Source organism: Chlamydotis macqueenii, chromosome 6, assembly GCF_036417535.1.
Source record: "Chlamydotis macqueenii isolate bChlMac1 chromosome 6, bChlMac1.mat, whole genome shotgun sequence".
NCBI classification, from domain to species: Eukaryota; Metazoa; Chordata; class Aves; order Otidiformes; family Otididae; genus Chlamydotis; species Chlamydotis macqueenii.
This window is the reverse complement of record NC_141561.1, coordinates 31,936,058-31,957,491: the sequence shown is the minus strand read 5'-3', so window position 1 is coordinate 31,957,491 and position 21,434 is coordinate 31,936,058. Positions and strand designations below refer to the sequence as shown.

General features: G+C 38.8%; 1 protein-coding gene across 1 annotated transcript; it reads right to left on the bottom strand.

Moving 5' to 3' along the window:
- Positions 1-1,545: 1,545 nt before the first annotated feature.
- Positions 1,546-20,606, bottom strand: STK17B (serine/threonine kinase 17b). The gene is made up of 8 exons (XM_086751451.1): positions 20,511-20,606; positions 18,061-18,216; positions 14,059-14,271; positions 9,380-9,524; positions 9,021-9,147; positions 8,031-8,079; positions 6,026-6,205; positions 1,546-4,458 (listed from the first exon to the last, which is right to left on the bottom strand). The coding sequence occupies exons 2-8, from the start codon at positions 18,180-18,182 to the stop codon at positions 4,176-4,178; spliced, it is 1,119 nt and encodes a 372-aa protein (XP_086607577.1). The 5' UTR covers positions 18,183-18,216; positions 20,511-20,606; the 3' UTR covers positions 1,546-4,175.
- Between the last annotated feature and the right edge of the window lie 828 nt (positions 20,607-21,434).

The window sequence follows — 21,434 nt, the reverse complement described above, 5'->3', positions numbered from 1 at the left end:
ACACTGACTCATTCTGTATCTTGCTCACTTCTCCACTGCTGAGTGGGCCAAGCAGGATTTTCAATTCTGTCAGCTGCCAGGTTCTTAAGGTACAGGATGATTTGTTTCTGAAATAAACATACATTAAATGTACACTTTTATCTTGCCCCAATTAAAAAAAAAATATTTTTCCAAGCATAACTTGCCTTACTTGGCAAGAGTACAAAAACAACTGTCCTGGTAAGAAGATGGTCAGCTATTAACTAGACAATGCGTTTTTCTAACGTCTCCTTCCTTAGAAGGCCTTTTGAAAAGGCAGAAATTCCAAGCTCTCTCTAATCACTATTAGAGTTAAACAGAATAGTTTGTTTTCTAGATGTCTTTAAAAAATTTTGAAAAGGAAAAAAAAAGGCAGCATTCTTGGTAAGAACCTTCAATGCAGGAAACGTAAACATTCAGATAATTTCTGATCTTAATGCTGCAAAGCAATACCAAACCGAGCGCATGAATACACCATTTCTTTCCCTAAAAAGAAAGCCCATTTGTGCATTTCTAACGAGAAAGCTTTCGTATTATCAGTGAAACACGTCTTTGTAAGAAACATTATCCAGACCAAAACAAGTTACAATCTCTTTTGACCATAATTCCTTTTCTAAAGGAAAACTGTTTTGTTTTTAAAATTCAGCCATCTACTTGTAAATTAAACAACTGTATAGTTAGTGCCCTAGAAGGCTACTATGTGTAACAAACATTCCATTTTAACTCTCCTTACACGTTCATTCAGCAAAGGCCATTGGAATTAACATAAAAGGTATCATCTCAGTAAATACTGCAAGGCATAACTAGATCATCATATATAGCAACAAACCTTTTATGTATAAAAAATAGGCACATATAAAGAGTTCCAGGAATGAGTAGTTAAGTTAATGAGTCATTAGGAGTAGTCAGCATGGATTCACCAAGGGGAAGTCATGCTTGAGCAACCTGATAAACACCTCTGTGGCTAAATGACCGGCCAGCAGATGAAGGGGGAGCAGTGGACATTGCCTACCTAGACTTTGGCAAGGCCTCTGGCACTCTCCCGTAAGATCCACATAGACAAGCTGTTGATGTGTGGGCTGGATGACCAGACAGTGAGGTGAACTGAAAACTCTCTGAATGGCCAGGCCCAGGGTGTCTGTGATATCAGTGGATAAAGTCTTATCAACATATATCAGTATGAGAAGGGATGGGGCAAAGAAGATGGACCCAGGCTCTTGTCAGTGGTGCCCAGTGACAGGAGAAGAGGGAATGGGCACAAACTGGAACACAGGACGTTCCGTCTGAACACAAGGAAATACTTTTATACCGTGAGGATGACTGAGCACTGGAACAGGTTGCCCAGAAAGGTGGAGTCTCCTTCCTTGGAGATACTCAAAAGCCTTCTGGACAAGGTCCTGGCCAGCCAAGTCTAGGTAGCCCTGCTTCAGCAGATGAGTTGGACAACATATCCTCCAGAGATCCCTTCCAACCTCAACCATTCTCTGATTCTGTGAAGAAATGAAAAACACAGAAGTTTTGAAAAAAGTCAAAGTTTATTTAATTTTTTTTAATATAAAAAGGTAATGAACTGCATAGAAATATTACTTCAGTCATCTTAAAATGTTATTCATCACTCATTTACACTTGGTAATTCCCAGTAATATTGCAGGAAGCAAGATAGACTAAAAATTGTCTAAAATCTATGTATTTATTTTCAACTGAAGTTATGCATGCCCAATAGTATTTTTAAATAAGTCAAATGCACTTACCCAAACAAAATGTGATTCAAGGTATATTTTAAATTTACATAAAGTACAAATAAAGTCTTCAAAACTTAAGTTCCTTGGGTAAGACCAATTTTCATTTATTTAAAGATAAGTTAGCTCCAAAAGTAGTAAGAAATGTAAACATCAGATACCATAATAAAAATCTTAAGGAATAACAACTTTGTCATAAAGTGCTGGCATATGCTTTCAGTTTTATTTTCCAGATGCTAAAAAACAGAATACTAATGTACAAAGACTTTCACAAGCTTCCCAGTTGTGATTTCTGTTCAGTAATATCTTTGCAGAATTTTAAAATTTAACAATTTTATAAACACTCTTTTCTACCTTTATCCATTACAGCTTTTTGACATTTTCTTCTTCACCTAAAGTGAATTTTAACTTCAATGTATGTACAAAGTAGGTTGTATTTTTAATTTACACAGTTGAAATTAGACACCATGCTGGCAGAAAAAACAAATGGTTAGACAAGACTCCAACTGGGAAAAGCCAAGGACTTTGAAAAGTAAGGGTATAAGGTACCTGAACACAATCCAACAGTTGCCTCCAGCAAAGTCATTTTATAATTATGTATGTTACCAGTATCACTGAAAAAATTTACATGAGAATTAGTACATAGAGGAGATTCAGTGTAGTTCATTTACACTTAAGACATCTAAGCTTTGTATGTGCTATCTATTACTTCATATCACATGAGATTAAGTCTTGGAAAAGTTTTACTTCTTCTGACAAACATAAGCTGAAAGATAGTCTTTCTTAACGCCTTACACCTCAGTCGACTTTTCACTTGTCGACCCACGTCACCCAAAATAAAGACAACAGTCCTGAATTTCCCCATGCATTATGGTGATACCTTATATTGAAATCTATGTGTAAAAAAACCCGTTCCTTTCTTGTGAGAAGATAAAATACAACCTTTAACTACTCATTATGTTGACCTCTCAGTCATACATTGTTCTAAAACCTCAGTCTGTCCACAGGCACACTTCAAAAAAAGATTATCAGATTGTGATATTTTATTATATAAACCAAACCAAACAAAAAAATTATCAAGTCTAAGCTCTGAGGAGTGGAAAATCCCAAAAGTATTTTAAAGTGCCACTTTCAAAATATTTGTAAGAGTTTTAATACATTCCCTACACAAAAACTTCCAGCCTCAGTGTCACAATTAGGATTTTATCTTGTCAGTATTAGTTTCAGGCTGTTAAGGCATGATGGCTGTTTGCTTTAAGTCAAAACTTGACATAGGCATTATTTCCTCAGAGCCTAGAAACAGGAAGTGGAAGGGATAACTTAAAAATAAACAAACTCACTAAACAAACCAAATTTAAAGGCTTAAAACAATTATTAGGTAGTCTGGCTTAAATACTAACACACTGCAGTCCATTTCTCAAAGCGGGCATGAAGCTAATTTATTATGGATAACACTAATTGACAGAAAGATGCATTGCACTTCTACATTAGAGGGGCATAATGAAAAGCTTTTAATTGCAGCTTCACTGGCAAAAATGGTTATTTTCATTCAGTTGTTACTTTAAACTCTAAAGAGCCTTTTTGTTTGGGAGGTTTTTCTGTGGGTTTTTTTTGTTAAGATGAGGAATGGATCAATACAGGTAGGCAATCCTATCTCAGAGGCTTTATGAAAGTAACTAACAAGGTTATCCATTATTTGCATCAGCATGGGATCCTCCTCCTCTTCAAATATAACTTCCTGATAAGAAGCAATGGACCACCAACACAAGAACTGACAATCTACCCATTTTCTATTTGAGCATTCCAGAGATCCAAACAGGAAAAGCACACAGAGTATCCATTATAATCCCTAAGTGGGCCATATCTGAAAAGCAGAAACATTTCCTTAACTATTAACAATCCTAGAGAAAAAGCAGTTTTCCAAATGGCCCCAAGAGATGTATCATACTCCCAAAACATATCAACTTCAACTTCCATTTAGAGTGATGAGAATGGTCACAAATAAGCCCAGTAGGACAGCTAGATTCCGTTTCTCTGCTTAGATCAGTTTCTTATTAAGGCTAGTCATAAAAACGTGCATGTATTCCACCACTGTTTGGCAAAGCTTGAGTTTAAACAAACTCATTTTCAGGTTTTAGTTTGTCAACTCAGGCATAATTTTTGGACTAAAACTTGAAAAGTGCAAAAATATTTCATTATATCTTCTTAAAAAAATAATTAATTTTATTGGTGCAACAACCCCAATTTCTAAGGAGTCACATCCATTGCCAGCAATGGATAGAAGAGGAAGCACCAGCATAAAAGAATCAAAGTGCATTTCCAGTATGCCAATGCTGCACGGATTGGCAAGCCATAATCTTATATTCACTACTGGAATAGATTACGCTGAATTCATGTTATAAAAGTCTATATTACACATTAACATACGAAGTCTGTCATGAAGTCTTGGGGATACTGCAATGAATCATCAAAACGGAAACGTTTCGAGACTGTACTGCTGTCCTCTGGAATGTTTTCTTTGTCTTCCTTCTTGCTGCAGGTACCATTACAACTAGATTTCGTATTCCGCTCTTCTGAGCATTTTGTTGTGTGTCCTGGCATCAGAGAAGAGCAACAAGTTTCTTCAGGGCTACACAAGAGTATGAATTCCCCTTGCTGCAGCCACAAATGAGAAAGACAGGCCTCTGCTGTGGGTCTTTCCCTTTGAAAAAGAAAAGGGTTTCTTAGGTTAATTTAAGAAATATTTAAAATGTAATTAAAATAGCTCTGACACATGCTAAGAAATCTTAGGTAGAACTGACACTAACAAGTTAATATTGCTGCTTTTCCACCACTACCACAGCTGCTAAAACACATATTAGACCCTATCAGAGTTAAAGTTAAGTATCAGCAATGTGCATTTAAATTTTAGTTGACAACTTTCCCGTGCTGCTGAGTGTCAGAACCGGTAAGCTTTTCATCAGAACAAATAGGTATTTCTCAGCAGGTATTCATAGTCCCTTGGAAGGTTTTCAACATTGTGTATATATATATGTGCATGAGCTTATGCCTTTTAAGTCCTGTGTTTTATACAGGCCACTGCAAATAGGGAGGCTAACGAATATTCAGGCATTGGGTTTTCAAGGAGGGCCAAATAACATGTAATCAACTCTATCTGACATTCTGCAGCATTTTACTCTTGCAATTAATCATAAACTAGTGTAAACTCTTCCAAAATGTAGTTACTACCAAACAAACTACAGACTCACAAAACTGTTCCTTGGATAACCTAGTATACTGCTACTATGATTTTCATCATATTCTGCATTGTTAAGTTCCACAGAACTTTCTGGAAATGCAACAGAGCCCACTACTTGTCCTTAACTCTACCAGAACACGCGAGTATTTTTTGGTCAGAGAACTGTAACCTTACAGAGCTGACTATCTGAGGACAGATTTTTCCTCTTAAGATTCAAGAAGGTATAGTCATTAAGAATTGGAATGAGCCAGGGCAAGAGGTTATTGAGGAAATAATGATGACTCTGAGATGCCCAGAGGCAAGAAAGCAAGTAGTAACTGTGACAGAATGTCAAACATCCTGCAGGTCCACACTAACATTTATCAAAGCATGCTCTTCATAGTTGCTTCCCTCATGATACTATGGTTTCTGTGAGTTATTCCAAATATTGACAAACCCTCTATGTGAGACGTCAAAATACAAAGGACCATTCATCCTAGGTATGTCCAGACATGAGTCCTTACTTCGTCAAAGTAGGCACTTCATGGATATCCTCTCCCATCGTGCCCTCCTATCAAAGAACCTTTTTCTCAACCAAACAACAGGTCACTTCTGCTTGCTGCAGGCTGTCTGAAGACAGGGACTACTGTCTCACCACAGATGACAATACATAGCACTATAATTGATAATGCCTGATCATGCCTAGTAGAACATGACTGACTGACCACTAAATATTATTGCCCCACATATACGTTTTAGCATGTTTGCTGGTGGGTTTTGGGGTTGGTTTTCTTTCCCCCCTCCTCCTCTTTTTTTTTTTAAATTGCATTTGCTGGTCCAATAGTTAAAAAACTATCCAGATTTAAAGCTATACAGCAAATGCAGAGACAGTTAATGTCTATAATTCTCCCACTCTCAAAGACTATCTTCTCAAAGTTCAGCTACTTTGAAAGGCCTTGATTAAGAGTCTGAACTCCCAAAGAATGCAAATTTATGGAAACATGCCTTACAAACAAAAAGAAGTTTGTACTTTCGATTGTTTGTTACTTACTCTGGATTTCTGATGAGAAGTTTTTGAATGAAGTCTTTGGCAAGCTGTGAAACCGATGAAAATGTTTCTTCTGAATAATCCACATTAACTTGGGATATATTAAGGTAAGTTTCTTGATTATCAGCTCCCACAAATGGAGATTCTTGTGTCAGCAGCATGTATGAAATCACACCTATGTTCCTGAGATAACAACACAACATATAATCCTACTAGGATACCTAAACAATATATCTCCCCATATTTATTGTGCTGGAGATCAAACTTCCTGTGTATACCACACTTAAAGAATTAGAAATACCATGTGACATCTCACTTTCATGCGATTCAAGCATGTATACACATGCACACACAAGAAAAGTTATGTATATATCTCAAAGAAGGAATTTTTGAAAATTGCTTACTTTTAATATAACCTTTTCTTCCCATCGTTACAAAAAGGAAATATATCACTTTTATACAGCCCATTCTTGGACATACGGCAATTCTGGATGACAGAACTGCAAAAAGACAGACTTTCAAATTTGCATGTAAATAAAACTCCATCTTTCACTACAATTCTGGATTAAGTCTCAAAGACTGAGATTCAGTCAACCTTTCTGTACAGTCAGCACAATATCCTCTTGCTGAGATGTTTTTCCGCAAGAAAGTGAACCTGAGTGCCACACATCACGTGATTTATTGTAAGTCTTAGATGGTTTCTTGATGTGTAATAAAAACAGGTTTTGTGATCTGAGAGATCAAACCTTAGTGGTCGTTACAGTGTGGAAACCTGCATCTGCTGTGTTTGTCATTCTGACTAGAGTGCCAATAGGTTGTTTTTATGTCTTCCCACAAAAGCAGGCAAATAATAAGTTGTTAAAAACCATTCAAGAACAGATTTAATTACTATTATAAGTTGAGAATTCCAAAGGAGTATTAGATCATAGCAACTTTTAAAACTGAATTTTAATTATTTACATGCTTAAGAAGAACATATGAATATTTTATGTTTTTAAAGAAAAATCTCAAAGTTAGCCTTTACACTAACATAGCTCATTAAATTAATAGGCTACAAAGGTATACTTAATAAAGCTGTGGATTAGTTTTAGGTACTTGTCTCATTTTTTTTTTATGACTCATTCTGCAGATACTGCTCTAAAGATCAGAAGTAGAGAATGGCCTGACAGCAGCCCTGAGGAGGACTTGGGTGTGCTAGTGGACGAGAAGCTCAACATGAGCTGGCAATGCATGCTCTACTCCACTCTTGTGAGACCCCCACCTGGAGTAATGCATCCAGCTCTAGAGCCCCTAGCATAAGACGGACATGGGCCTGTTGGAGAAGGTCCAGAGGAGGTCCAAATAGAGGGAGGTAGATTCAGATTAGACATTAGGACATTTTTTTTTTTACAATGAGGGTGGTCGAACACTGGCACAGATTGCCCAGAGAAGTGGTGGATGCCCCATCCCTGGAAACATTCAAGGCCGGGTTGGACGGGGCTCTGAGCAACCTGGTCTGGTTGAAGATGTCCCTGCTTCTTTCAGGTGGGTTGGACTAGATGGCCTTTAAAGGTCCCTTCCAACCCTAACTATTATATGATTCTAAGTAGAAAGTTAGAATACTTCTTATAATTTGTATAATAAAATTATTTAACGATAACAGAAGTGGGTAGGGAGGAGCGTTCAAAAATACTTAATTTCTGAAGCATGTCATCCAAGAGCAAGTAATACCTAGAAGTATGCCATCCAATCATTGCTGTCGTTCCCTTAGAACAAATACCTATACTGTGCATGCTCAGAAGGCACCTGCATTCCCTACTAGGTGTGCAACAGACCCATATACAGTAATTCCTGTAAGTCCCAAATTATATCCTGAGGGCTCCTTCCTCTCCCAATTCTCCCTCGTTTGGTCAGCACAGCAACAGAAGGGTACCCTTGGAAGCCAGAGAAAACTGCATCAGAGTCGGAATCTGGCCCCTAGATTGTTAAGTATCTACCTCAATAAAATGAGCCAACATATAGAACCTACCACATATCTGTAGCTGTGGTAATAGGATCGTAGTTTAAGATTTCTGGAGCTAGAGAAAGAGACAAGGAGAAGAAAAACACTTTAATAGATAGATTATTCAAGTGGCCTTGAATCATACACTACATTTCTGGCAGTTTTTTGCCAACCATTATTATAAGACTAAATATGCAGTTTCAATAATCAAGTTTACTATTTTCAAGCCACAATGGTGAAAAAAAGCTATTTCCATTTGATTAGACACACCAGTGCTTAGTTGGTTCACACTAAAACGGCACTGTATGGCCTAAAGTCTATTCTCTCCAAGTTCCAGGAGATTTTCTACTCAGATGCATGCACATAGCAGATTTTTCTATGATGTTTTCAACTGTGTAGCTTTTTAAGGGGAATGCATAAAGTCTTCAGCACGCTGCAAAGCCAGATGATCAAGCCAATTTTAAGATCAGTGGCTGTCAGGATATGCTAGATAGCAAGTCATTCACTACAGATTTAAGTGCTCTTAAAATTGAGTGTAGGCAGACCATTAAGGAAACCTGCCCCTCAGAGAGGGCTGAGTGTTAATGGCAATCTTTCCCTTTCCAAGGAATATTTTAATCTCATTAAATCATCATACTAAATGGGATTCCTAATTCAAATAACATTTCTTTGTGCATGCTAATGTTGTATTTCAACTCTAATCAAAAGAATTTAACAGCCAAAATGTCTTGATTTAACAGTCTGCATCACGCCAAACACTATACCATGAAATTAGAGGTACACTTGTTGATTTAATTTGGGATTTTTTTGGGTGCAAATATTTGTTGACTCCTCTAATAAAAAAAAAAAAACCAAAACCAAACAAACAAACAAAAAAAAACCAACAGCTCAAAACATGTTGCCTTGTCCTGTTGTTCTTTCTCCAGTAATGACTGATAAGTTCATAAGCACAGGACATGAACTGCTTCTGCTTTCTCAAAACCACACAACAGAAATTGTGAAGCAACTCTTCCATACCTAGATACTCTGTTGTTCCCATGATCTGTCGCAGTTCACTAGAATTCTCAAGCTTCCGAGACATACCAAAATCTACAATTTTTACATCACCAAGAGGATTGACGCTGCTTAGCAAAATATTTTGAGGCTGGAATAGAAAAGATTCACTTCTCAATTAATAAAATACAAGCTGCAAAAAACACTAATGTATATTTCCACTTCTATTATGCAATACTTATTGCTAATTTAAAAAAAAAAAATAATCTCCAATACACTCATTTTTCTTCTCATCTTTGTTAGGTATTTATTATATTACTTGGATTACCATAATATTAAATTGAAGATAAAGTACTAAAATAAGAAGTCTGCTGCAGCCTTACCTTTAAATCAAGATGAACAATATTGTTTTCATGCAAACAGCAAAGTCCTTCAAGTATTTGTCTTATAAGTCTTACAATATCTCTTTCACCAATTCTGTCGTCCAGATCCGCGACACATAAGTCAAATATTTCTCCTCCAGCAGCACTGAAACACATTCAAGAACGCTTACCTGTTAAGTTTGAATTTTCAAGCTTAAGTGAGGAAAAATTCTATATGCAGTACCTATTTATATAAGATATATTCTGATTCTCAGAGAAGCTGGGAATATTGTTATTATTGCTTTTTTTTTTTCTTTTTTACATACACATGCACCAAGACACATCATATAACTACTTAGAAAGGGGGAAAAAAAATGATCTGATGATGCTTTTTCTTTCCTCATAGCCAGCAACAGCAACTGAAACACTGAAACAGAATTTTGTGGCTGAAAACCTGAAAATGCTTTGGTAGCCTCAGATATGCTTTCCTGTAACCAAGTATGAAGATGCCTTCTGGAAGATGAGTTCTATCATCGTTCCCTAACAGAAGCCGCCTTTCTCTTCAAGTCAAATCTAAAATTTCTTCCATTACACCAGTTCCATAAATAATTCAAAGCAAGAAAGCCCAGTAGTATTCCTATTCTCTGAATTTGAGAGTAAACTTTTTTTTTTTTTTTTTTTCACATGATGCAGCTGTGATATAAATGTAAGAACTACAATGCAATGAACAGCTAGAGTTGCTGAAGAACATTTCTGGAGTGGGAGAAAACTGCCACCCTGAGTCCTTCCATTCTGATGGAAGACTAAAAATCAGAGAGGTACCAGGAAGAAAATCTAGCATGCTCCTGATGCCTACAATACACAGTTGTCTAGTCAGTTAGTGAGCAGTATCTTTCAGAACTCTGGTAGACACAGAATATTCAGAAATACAAGGACTCAGCTCTGTCACTTTGAAATCTACCATTTCCACACTAACAAAGACGAGATTGACAACCTTCATGTTTTCACACAGTGTCTCATACATGTACTTCTCAGGAAAAGGCAGCTGTTTACTTACAGAAAACCCTGCTTTAGTACAGGATAAAAGAAGCATCGAAATAACCATGTTGCATGTGGTTTATTAATTATACTTCTACACTTTGCGACAGTGTCATGTTTCCTTTCGTGCTGGGTTTGAAATCATTATTTAGCCTGCTCTAACTGCCTGAAGTTTCTCTCTTAAGGACAAAGAGCTACCTCAAAACTACCGATCAGTAAGTCTGAATTTCAACGTCACCAAAATGACAGAGTCTATTAAAAAAATTAGATAATGGACAACATGGATAAACACAGTCACTGACCTGCTGGAGTCGAGGTGTCAGTAATGCCTTTCCTAGTTGCCTTTATGACAAAATGTAGATGGGGTAGAGGCAGTGCATGTTATTTACTTCAACTTTAACGAGGTGTCCAACACGGTCTCTCATAGTATTCTTGTATCCAAGGTACTACATTATGGTCTGGTTGAGTGGACACCCAGAGGGATACAAAGGTGAAGAGCTCTGCTGCAAGGGATTTGGGTATCCTCACAGACAGTGAGCTGAATGCAGCAAAGAAGGTCAGCAGCACCTTGGGCTGCAGTGACAGGAGTACAGTCTATAGGCTGAGGCGGATGACTCTACCCAGCACACTAGACCACAGCTAGAACGCAACATCCTGTTTTTGGCTCCCTAGTTCAAGGAAGACACTAACAAGCAAATTCAGCACCAACTGAGAAAGTGAGTAAAAGAGCACCAGGTAGCCTGTCGAATACATAAATGTAAGGTATCTTCAGAAAAATAACCTAATAGAATCCTACACGATGCCAAACTTTGAACTGTCAGGTAAAGATCAGGAAATTTTGATTGACAGGTCTTTGAAATAATTGGACCAACGTGCAGAGCAGTCAAAACAAAAGCCAACATACATGGCTATCATCAGGAAGGCTACTGGGATTAAAAACCAGTAAAATTATGCTCAGTATAAAACCCTGGCATGTAGTTCTGGTTTCTGTATCTTCAAGACCCAGGTAAGATTGATTAGTGAAGATACAGAGAAGGACAAGTAAGAGGACAGACAGTTGCTTTACAAGAAGAAACCAAAGAGACACCAACTCTTCTTCAGTTTGGACAGAAGAATGTGGGTGAGCTTATGAATGAGGCTTATAAAAACTAAAGTTGGTTTAGAGATAAACAAAGAACTGTTATTCACTAAATCCCACAACATGAGAACTAGGAGGCACTAGTTTAAAACAGACAAAAGAAAGTGTTTCTTTCACACAGTATGTAATGAGCATCTGGCATTTAGGTTCAAAAAAGGACAAAACAGATTCGCAGGCTACAGGTCCATAAACAGATACTACAAGTAGCAGGCAGAGAGTACTCAGTACAGTACCTCTGGTTGCTGGGACAGTGCAAAGAGAATGGACAGTAAAAATCGGACATGCTCATATGCTCCTTAGCTCTTACTAAATGGCATCTCCCTACAGCCATTGCTGAAAACAGCAGCAGATTAGACGGACCATTGATCTGACTGGGCCTTTCTTAGTTCTTCAATGAAGAAAACTAGATTGATTTGAAATTAGTACAGCTGCCCTGTACAGCTGTAAAACGAATTAGTACAGCTGCCAGGTTTCTCTCTGAATAACTGGACTCCTACAATTACCTTTGACCCTCAGATTAGACGAGTAACAATCTCTCGTGGGCTTTTGAAGAAGTATTCACGTCTTTAGTAATTCCCTCTACAAAGATGGCATTACTAAGAACTAGCAGCCATTTCTCTCCTTCATTTAGACAATGTGCATTTACACGAACTGATTCTTACTACTAGATCTTCCAAAGAACCTCACTAGTACAATCTAACAACAGTGAGGACCATATGTAGGAGGAAAAACACAGCTAAGTGGGAAATGCTTATAAACTATTTTATGAGTAAGAGACTAATTTCTTGCAATTCTTTTAAAGTACTGCTTCAGAGTTCTGCTAATGAGGAAAAAAAATAAAATGTGTGTATTCTGGTACAGAAGGACATAATTTAGAAGCATAATCAGCCCTCTGCTTATCCCAGTAGAACTAGGAACACTTTACTACAAGACTTCTGAACACTACTCCAAAGCAGACCATTAACACCAATGTAGTATAAGGAACTTGTTTCTTTACAGAACTTTAATAAGCCAGACTGAGTTAGCTGAGCTGAAACAGAAGCAGTAAAATCAGTACAGCTTTTATGTGAACTTGCACTTATTCTTGGTAAGAAGTTCAAAACTTGTCTGGACTTTGTCTAGACTTCTACGTTATTTATTATTTTAGCCTTCTCAGAACAACAAATAATATCCTAGGGATCATCTAGTTCCAGGAAAAAAAAGCAGCTTTTTTTTTTTTTTTTTTAAGATTATCTAGGTACATTTTTCAAAAAAAAGTGAAGGAATTAATCATGGTGTGTGCAGATCGCCATTAACAGCTCTTCAAATACTTCATACATGAAACTAGAAATCCTAGAGAGAGACTTCCTGAATTAATTTCACAAAATGCATTTTTGTTCCTTACATTCCAAACAAAAATTTACACATAGAGCAAATATGACAGATAATTCAAATTAAATTCCCAAAATAGACTTGTTTTCAGAGCTAATGAGAAGCCACAGAGACATCCAAAGAGATATGGGAATTCTGGAGGAAACAGCTCCAAAAATCAAGTAGTTTTAAAACAACAAAACCACTAAATTTAGAAGTTCAGAACTCACAAATGAATTGCAAGTTTTTGGTCACCAAAAAACATCAAGCAGAGACTGAAGTTCATAGAATATGGATGTGCTCAGCTTCTCGGAGATCTGTGCACTCAGTATCAGTGACTACTTTTGTTTTTTTTAGGGGGTATGATTTAAGATGCAACAAAGCACTGTGCAGCTTCTGTGAGATTCAAGAACATTCTCTCCGGTCAGCTTGAAAACATGAAAGATGCTTTTAAGAGGGGGAAAAAAAACAAAAACAAAAACAAACCACCACAACCCCTAAAAAACAAAACTACAACAACAACAAAAAAAAAACAGTTTAGAGTTTGTATTCAGGTTTTGTATTAGGTTAGTCTGACTTGAAAATTGATCAGCTTTTTTTACAAAAATCCAGCTACCAGAAGAAATAATCTGCTTAAATTAAACAGGCAAGCTTTAATCAAAGTTACCCTCCTGAGATAGTTAAGGCACAAAAAATATTTCAGTTTGGAACTGAGTAAAACTGTGTAAGAAATGGAGTTATGCAGTGAGAAGAAAGAAGAATCTCTTTTTATTTTTTTATAGCTTTTTGTCAAATAAAAAAAAAATTATAATATTTCAGTCTATTTTTTTTTAATTTTGACTACAGAACTGCTGTAGGCTTTGGTGTATTTAGTTTTATGCCTTATTCCATATTGTTTGACATAACTCATTAGCTGTGCATGTAACAAAACACACATACGATACCAAAGCTTCAAATTAACAGCAACTGATTGAACTTTTGCATTTACACAAAAATAAATCATACCAAAAAACTCCCTAAGAGCTTATAAAGTATGTCCCAGTGAAATATTAGCATCACATATAAAGTGTGCTGCTGTAATACTTCCAAGTGTTCAGGCATCTCATGGCAAAAAATGAGTATATTGACACATTTGTAATTACAAATGTGAAACATCTGATGAATACATACTTACTATTCCAACACCAAGATGATTTCATTTGCTGTTTCATAGACTTCATGGAGATTAACTATGTGAGGATTAGATTTCATTAATTCAAGTACAGCAATTTCATGAAGAATCTCTGCTTTGCAGTCTTGACCTCTTCTTCTTTTCTTTAAAAATTTAGCTGCATACTCTTGGCCTGTGGACTTAGCTATACATTTTCTAACCACAGCACATCTTCCTCTACAAAATAAAAGACAAAACACTAAGATCTAAGACATTAAGAGTATGTAAATTGACATCAGAAATAAAAAAGCATAGCAAATAATTGGAAACTAACTGAAAAATAAAAATTATTGGGGAATGCTATGTTTAGCCTGTTCTTATGCTATCCCCTGAACATTTACTTTCAGCCACTGTAGGTGAAATAATACTAAGCCAGATGAAGCTTTGGGGAGACCCAGCACAATTTCCTTTATACAAACTAGTTAGGCATTAAATCAGAGCATCAGGTTACATGGATGTTCCCACTGTAGGATCACAGAATCATAGAATAACTGGGGTTGGAAGGGACTTCTGGAGGTCTCTAGCAAAACTTCCTGCTTGAAGCAGGGCGAGCTATGAGATCTACCAGGCTGCTCATGGCTTTTTGCACATTGGCAATATCATATTAAAAAAAACTCAACCACATTATAGCACCTACAAGATACAGTAATAAAACAAAACTCTGAAATGAAGAGAACAAACACAGAATATAAAGCATATTTGTACGCTGGGGTAGGGAGAAAGGTCTTCAGTGCAGAAAATCTGAAGAATTTGCCTCCATAAATCATGTCACACTGCTAAAAAAAAAAAAAAAAAAAAGCAAGCCCAGGTATCTGCAAAACACCTTAACAGAAAACAGCCACTAGTTAGCAATCTCTTTCTCAATTACAGTTAGACAAAGTGTGCTGCTTTAGTTCCTAGCCAACTGTTTAGGTATGGAAACAAAAATGTATTTTGGCAAAGAAATGTTTTTAGAAGAAAATCACATAGTGTAGTTAAAACATCAAGTTGACCTTTTAAAAAAATTACGGAATAAAATGCAGTTTTTAAAGCCAAGTTATAAACTCCTGAAAAAAACAAAGTTTTATAATCACAAGTTTCGCATTCCCAGAAATGCCTAGTTGCATACTTGCAAAGTGTTTTCAAACGATACAAGAAACTTAAAAAACAAACACAAACCACACAAAAAACCTCAACTTGAACGGCTGAAGTAAATTCTGTAAACTTCTAAAGACAGTTATAAAACTGTACAAAGAACAAGATCTACACTTAAGTCTTCAAAAAAATGTCTTTCCATGCATATTTTTTATTACCACAGCATACTAAGAACAAACTAGATGAAGCAGCTCAGTAGAAGCTATCTGACTTGCGTTTTTTCAACTAAATTAGCTTATTTAGTAGAAAAGACTATGTTGCTCTGCAGGCTTTGTCTTTCTTATGATGCAAAAACCCTAATGTCTAAAAGGAACATCTCTAAAAAAAAAAAAGGGGGCGGGGGGGGGGGGGGAAGGCACATCTGAGTCATTTTGAGAAATCCAGACTTCAGTATGTAATCAGAAAAGATACGGGCACCTCATTAAAAAATCAGATTTCCATTTGAAAATAACCATGTTAAATACAGTTTGTACAAATCTGACTAAATCATAAAACATGTAAAGTTGTCCTTTAATCATATTATCGCTTATTTAGAAATAAATTCAAGAAAACAGCTTCCATCATAATTTATTTCAACATCAAATTAGTTGTAGGATTTCTTTGTCCTTTTTTTAAAGTAATAAATTTAGGAAGGTAAGACTATAAAACTCAGAAATTAATTTAAGAGATGAAAGTTATTTACAGTGATACATGTAATCCTTATTTTAGCAACTATTTGTAAGCCTGAAACAGCCAAGTCCTTTCCCAATTGTTAAACCGGCTTATTACTGCAGAGCATTTGAAGTTACTGAGCTGAATTTAATAATATACCAAAGTTTAAGATACTCCGCCACAGTTTACATTCTTGTTCTAACATCACATCATCCTGTCAACCACAAAAGATTCTCTAAAATTAAAAAAGGAGAACTGGTTGAGTTTTATGAGAACACCAAGATCTTCCCTGATAGTTTTTGCACATCTTCCTTCTAGTCGCAGCGGGTATAACAGCTTTGAAGGTCAGCAGTATCTCCAGATAGACAATGTAAGAATTTCCACTTGTTTATACTGCATTTGTGGTGTGCCAATTGTTTAGACAAAATTATTAAGACACGAAATTGTTTCAGAGCAGCGGAATTTCCCCAGAAATGAAAAAGAAGTAAAATCTGAAGTGCTGCACTGAAGTAAGCAAAGCGGTTCCCACTCCTTCTTGCCTGCAAGTCAACTGTTTAACCATCACAGTTTACAGCCCAGTTTTAAGAGATAAAAACAAATTTCAAGTTGTTTTTATATCCCAAGTTTTAAACCACAGAAATTCCACTACCTCAAAAGAAGCCAAGCAATCCACACACTGGGGACAGAACTACTTTAACCAACTAAACAGAACTGCCTGCTCCGTGGATCAGTGTCTTAAATACCAAAGGACCTAAAAGATAAGGGTGTGGGAGGGAAAAATGGGACCTGGGAAGTATAAGCAGAGAACAAAAGAACCATTTAGTAAGCAACCTGAAGAGGAAAAAAAAAATTGCAAGTGAAAAGAAAAGCATATTAAATCTTTCTGAGAAGCTACAAAGAAAGGTGGATTTTACATCACTTATGAAGTGTTGTAAAGACTTAAAACATTTTTTTAAAATATACACGCATTGTTAGGCCAGGAAAAGTAAAAAGTATGTTTGGAAAACATTCTACTCTGCTTCCGTTTCTTTGTATTTTGGCACTTATTTTGTTATGCCTGGTTTTGCATGTACAGAATGTATTAAAGACTGGTTTTGAATCCATGCAAAAACCTACACTTTCGTTTGCTTTAGACATCATCCCACAGGTATGTAAAATCTGAAAACCCAGCATTTTAAGAATACTGGAGTTCTAGAGGATGGTGCATATAAACTGCTTTTGCAGAGCCTAGAATTCAAAACCAGAGCTGACAAAGAGGTAAGAAAAGAGGAAAGTTATGGGCTGCAAGATGCACTTTATAGAAGTGTACCAGATAAAGCACATGCTAGGGAAAAAAAAAAAACACAACCAAGAGAACAATGAAGGCTAAAGAGCTTACAAAATCACATGTACAAGAGCACTTCTGCTGACAAAACAAGGTACAGGTGCAAAGGATCACCATGTAGCATAGCGAGGCACAGTAACTGTGAGACTGACCCATGCCACTTCTGTTCACAGAGCTTGGAAACATGACCATAGCATTATGTTTGCATGGCTTTACACTCAATTCCCTGAATATTTTCAAGGTATGAATTAACCCAATGATACAAAAAAGCATCAACTCAGATATCTGAAACAGTATCATAAACACCAAAGGTTTTTATTTTTTTCTTCTGTATTTTACTGTTGCAAAAAATGAGCAGAGGAAGCAGGCTGAAAAACTACTCCAAAACAGCAGCTTGTTAGAAATTTAAACTAACTGTCTGAGTGTGGGAGGGGAGGAGAAAAAGATCTTTGTTTTCTGTACTTCAAAAAAACCCTCAAACTACTAGACCAACCAACTCAAAATCCCCATTCTTTGTCTTGCAGTATTGCCCTATGTCATCTCTTCTTTAGTTCAGGTACCTGGAACGTGATGTGCAACTAAACAGGGGAAATGGAAGAAAAGGAACATAATCCCAGATCTACATGCCTATTAAAACAGGCTAAATCTCTCCGATATGGAAGAGGCTGGCAATTTATGTCTCACTGTACCTTTTTTGGTCCCTAGAGAACCCAAGAAGGGGGTGGGGAAGGAGAGAGGCATACTTCCTTCCCCATCTGCTATCATAACAGCTAGCCAGAGAAGGTCTGTCATTGCACAAAATTCTCTTGCAGCAGAAATTCCTCTTACTAAAATAAAATAAATATGAATAGTCTTACCTTCCTAGCTCTTTTGATTCAAGCATATAAAAATTGTGGAAATTGTCTGTCTTGATTTGTGTCTGCAGAGATGTGGCTAACAAGCCGGAAAGGCTTTTATTCTCCAACTTTCTCCTCGACATAGTCAGGAACAGGTCTCTCTCTTCTGCCACTCACCTGTTAAAGCAAAATAATTAAGAATTTTGGAAATCCCATAATTACAGTGCAGGAAAGTATACAAGTATTAGAATTTAGGTCTATCAGGCTAGAATAGCCTTAAGTTTGTCCAGTAGTGACCTGAAAGCAACACATTTGATCACTGTAGAAATAAAACCTGAAAGGAATACTAATCAAAGCATACTAAGAAAATTAATTGAAAGCCTTTTTTTTTTTTTTTAAATAATTTTAACATTTGAGAAGTCAAAGTTTTTTCCCTGGAGCATACCCATAAAGTATTAGTGATAAGCTTCAGTTCTACTAAAAATGCTAATAACTCCTGAAGTATTAATAATATGTACTTTTTTTTTTCATTTTCTGAAAATAAGCTTGAACTCTTCTTTGGATCCTGGGTAAGTTCCACCAAAACTCTTTCCTGTTTGTTTTCTGCAACACAGCAGGAATAACTAACCACAGGAGAAAAAAAAAGGGTTTTTTTTCCCAGTGGGAAGACTCACATTTCTTAATGAACTTACTAATAGCTCATCTAAGTTTCATTTTAACACTAGAGTAATTGTCAGGAAGGAGCATGAATGGACAACATCCTTTCGGCAAGTTCAGATTCTTTAGAAACAAATAATGTAGTAATACTGATTAAAATACCTTAATAAACTAGTAGAACAGCACATTATAAAGACACACTCACCCACAATATTTCTCTTACTGTTAAAAAAAAAAAACAAACAAACAAACAAAAAGCTGTTTATACTTTAAAAATACTGGCATTCACATTTATATGCCTGAAGCATCTCTTCAGGTGAAATGCAAAGGCAATCAGAAAAAGGTTACTGAAGGATAACAGAAGTCTTAATTGATGGTTTATTTTAAGAGTAGGTTTACCTTTACTAGTGAAGGGAAAAAAAAAACCCACAAGGCAACTTACAGTTCAGATACAGCTAACAAACTTACAAAAACACACTTTCGGTTTTCAAAAGACAGAAGCGTACTATCAGAAACTTCTAGGGCAGCACTTGAACTAGTTACGGTTCAAAGATAGTTCAGTACCCATTAAACATTTTTCAAATTACCAGTGCTTGGAACACAGATACTCGTATTGGAAATACTTTTGATTTAAATCATGATTCATGCTTCAGCAGGGAAGAAAAAAAAAAAAACCACCAACACACTGTTGAAGAGTATCTTCAAAGTAACACTTGAGAAACATGAAATAGCTTCTTAAAAATTATCAAGGCATCACAATAAAATCTAACATACAAGTCTTTGAATCACCTTGTTTGTAACAAACATGCATTCCTTTTTCCCCACTATAACTAAATAAGACAATTGACTTAATTAAGACCTTACTATTATTAACTTTCAATTAACTTTGTTTCTCTGGTAAGAAACCACATCTCCTCTGTTCACCTTGGTATCATCAAGAATACAAAACCCCATGTATTCGTAGCAGGCAGAAACACACAAACAGGTACATAATCTATTCAGGAGAATGAGATCCAATCTAAAATCCAATTAGTTATCAAAAAATGCCATGAATTCTGATGTATTAGCTATTTCCAAAATCAAAAGTGGTATCAATGTCACATTGCACCAAAAGTCCTGAGTAACAGACATCAGAAGAACGGATCTCACAGAAATTTGCAAGCTTTCCATTAAAAAGAAAACTTCCCTTTAAACTACCTTTAACTCGGCAAAAAGTTACTTCACCTCGCTATTACCAACAGTCAGGTCCCTGCTGCGGACCAGGAAGACGTTCAGCAGGGAAGGACCAAGGACGAGCAACACCAGGACACTACGCGACACCGCAGGGCCCGCTCCTCACTCGGCGGCGACGGGCGGCACGCACCGGGGGGAGCGGCGAGCCCCGCCGCCACCTGCGCGCACCGGCAACCCCGGGAGACGGCTGGCCCCGCGCACCTCCGCACCTCAGCCGCGCTTCACCCCGCCGGCGATGACCCGAGGAAAGCACTCACGGTCGGCCCAGGCTTCCCTTGCTGAGCGAACGAGGAGGGGCGGCGGCAGATCCGCATCCCGCACTCTCGTCCCCTCGCCGGGCAGCCGGGCCGGCCTTCCCCGCTGTGACCGAGAGGGCTGAAGGATACGAAGCGCTCCCTTCGCCTCCGCCGTCCCCTGCTCCCTGCTCTCCCGCAACGAGAGCTCCGCGGGGGCTGCCCACTCCCGGGTGCGTTGAAACCCGGCCGCCTCGGGGCCGGGATCCGTGCCCGCGGTACGCCCCAAGCCTCCTCACAGGCACCGGCTGAGGCCGGGAGCCGCAAGCCCCGCTCGGGCACGCTCACCTCTCTCCGCCGGGCCCCCAGGAAGCCCCGGACGGGCCAACGGTCAGCCGCAACGGCCCCCGCGCGCGCTCCAGGCCTGCCCGCGCGCCCGCCAACCGCCGCGCCCGCACAGTCGGCGTTTGAAAAGCGCAGCCCGGTAGATGTGGCTGCTCCGGCGGCGCCCGCCCGGCCCGCCCACTTCGGCCGCGGGAAACCAATCGGTGCCCAGGGGGACGAGCCGTCTGTCCGGCGATTGGTAGGGCGCCCCTGCCCGGCTGCCCTCGCCCCTCGAAGGCAGCTGGGGTGGGGCGGGTGGGGCGCTGCGCCGCTGCCGGTGGCGGCTGGGGCGGACGGGAGCGGCAGGTGTCGCGGCCTGAGCCGCCGCCTCGCCCGGCTCCTTCGTGCGAGCCGAGGGGGCGCCGCCGCTCCTGCCCTTCCTCCTCCTCCTCCTCCTACCGTGCCGGGAGCCACAGCCGTGCCCGGCCCTGCTGAGGCGAACCGGCCGCCTTCCCCCCCACACACCCCCAGGGTGCTGGGCCCGGCGGGGCAGGGCCGGTCGGTTGTTTGGGAACCGGTGGGGGAGTGGGGCAGGCCCGTGGCTGAGGGAGAGCCATTTTGTTTGGCCGGGGCAAGGAGAGGCGCCGGTTTGGGACGGGATGCACCGATAGCATCTCCAAGGCAAAGGGCTGTATTTAATCTAAAGAACGGAACGAGAGGCTTATCGGTGTGCGTGCTGCACCCAGCGGTGCGGGAACAAAGGGGAGAGGCTGAGGCGCCGGGGAGCGCCAGGTGCAGCCGTGTAAAGGGCAGCTGCGGGCACGGCCAGCCACGCAGGGCTGGGGACGGGCAGGCCGCCTTCCGCTCCTGGTCTAGCACAGCTGGGGCTCTGACAAGGAAACCCACAACCACAATAACAGAACTGGGGTGCGCTTACCAGCAGTGACG

Coding starts and splice junctions, on each gene's coding strand:
- STK17B (XM_086751451.1), bottom strand. CDS start 18,182: ATGTCGAGGAGAAAGTTGGAGAATAAAAGCCTTTCCGGCTTGTTAGCC. Junction 9,525..14,058: donor ATCATCTTGGTGTTGGAATA/GTAAGTATGTAT, acceptor AATGTGTTTCAG/TGCTGCTGGAGGAGAAATAT. Junction 8,080..9,020: donor GGGAACAACAGAGTATCTAG/GTATGGAAGAGT, acceptor CTCTTTCTCTAG/CTCCAGAAATCTTAAACTAC.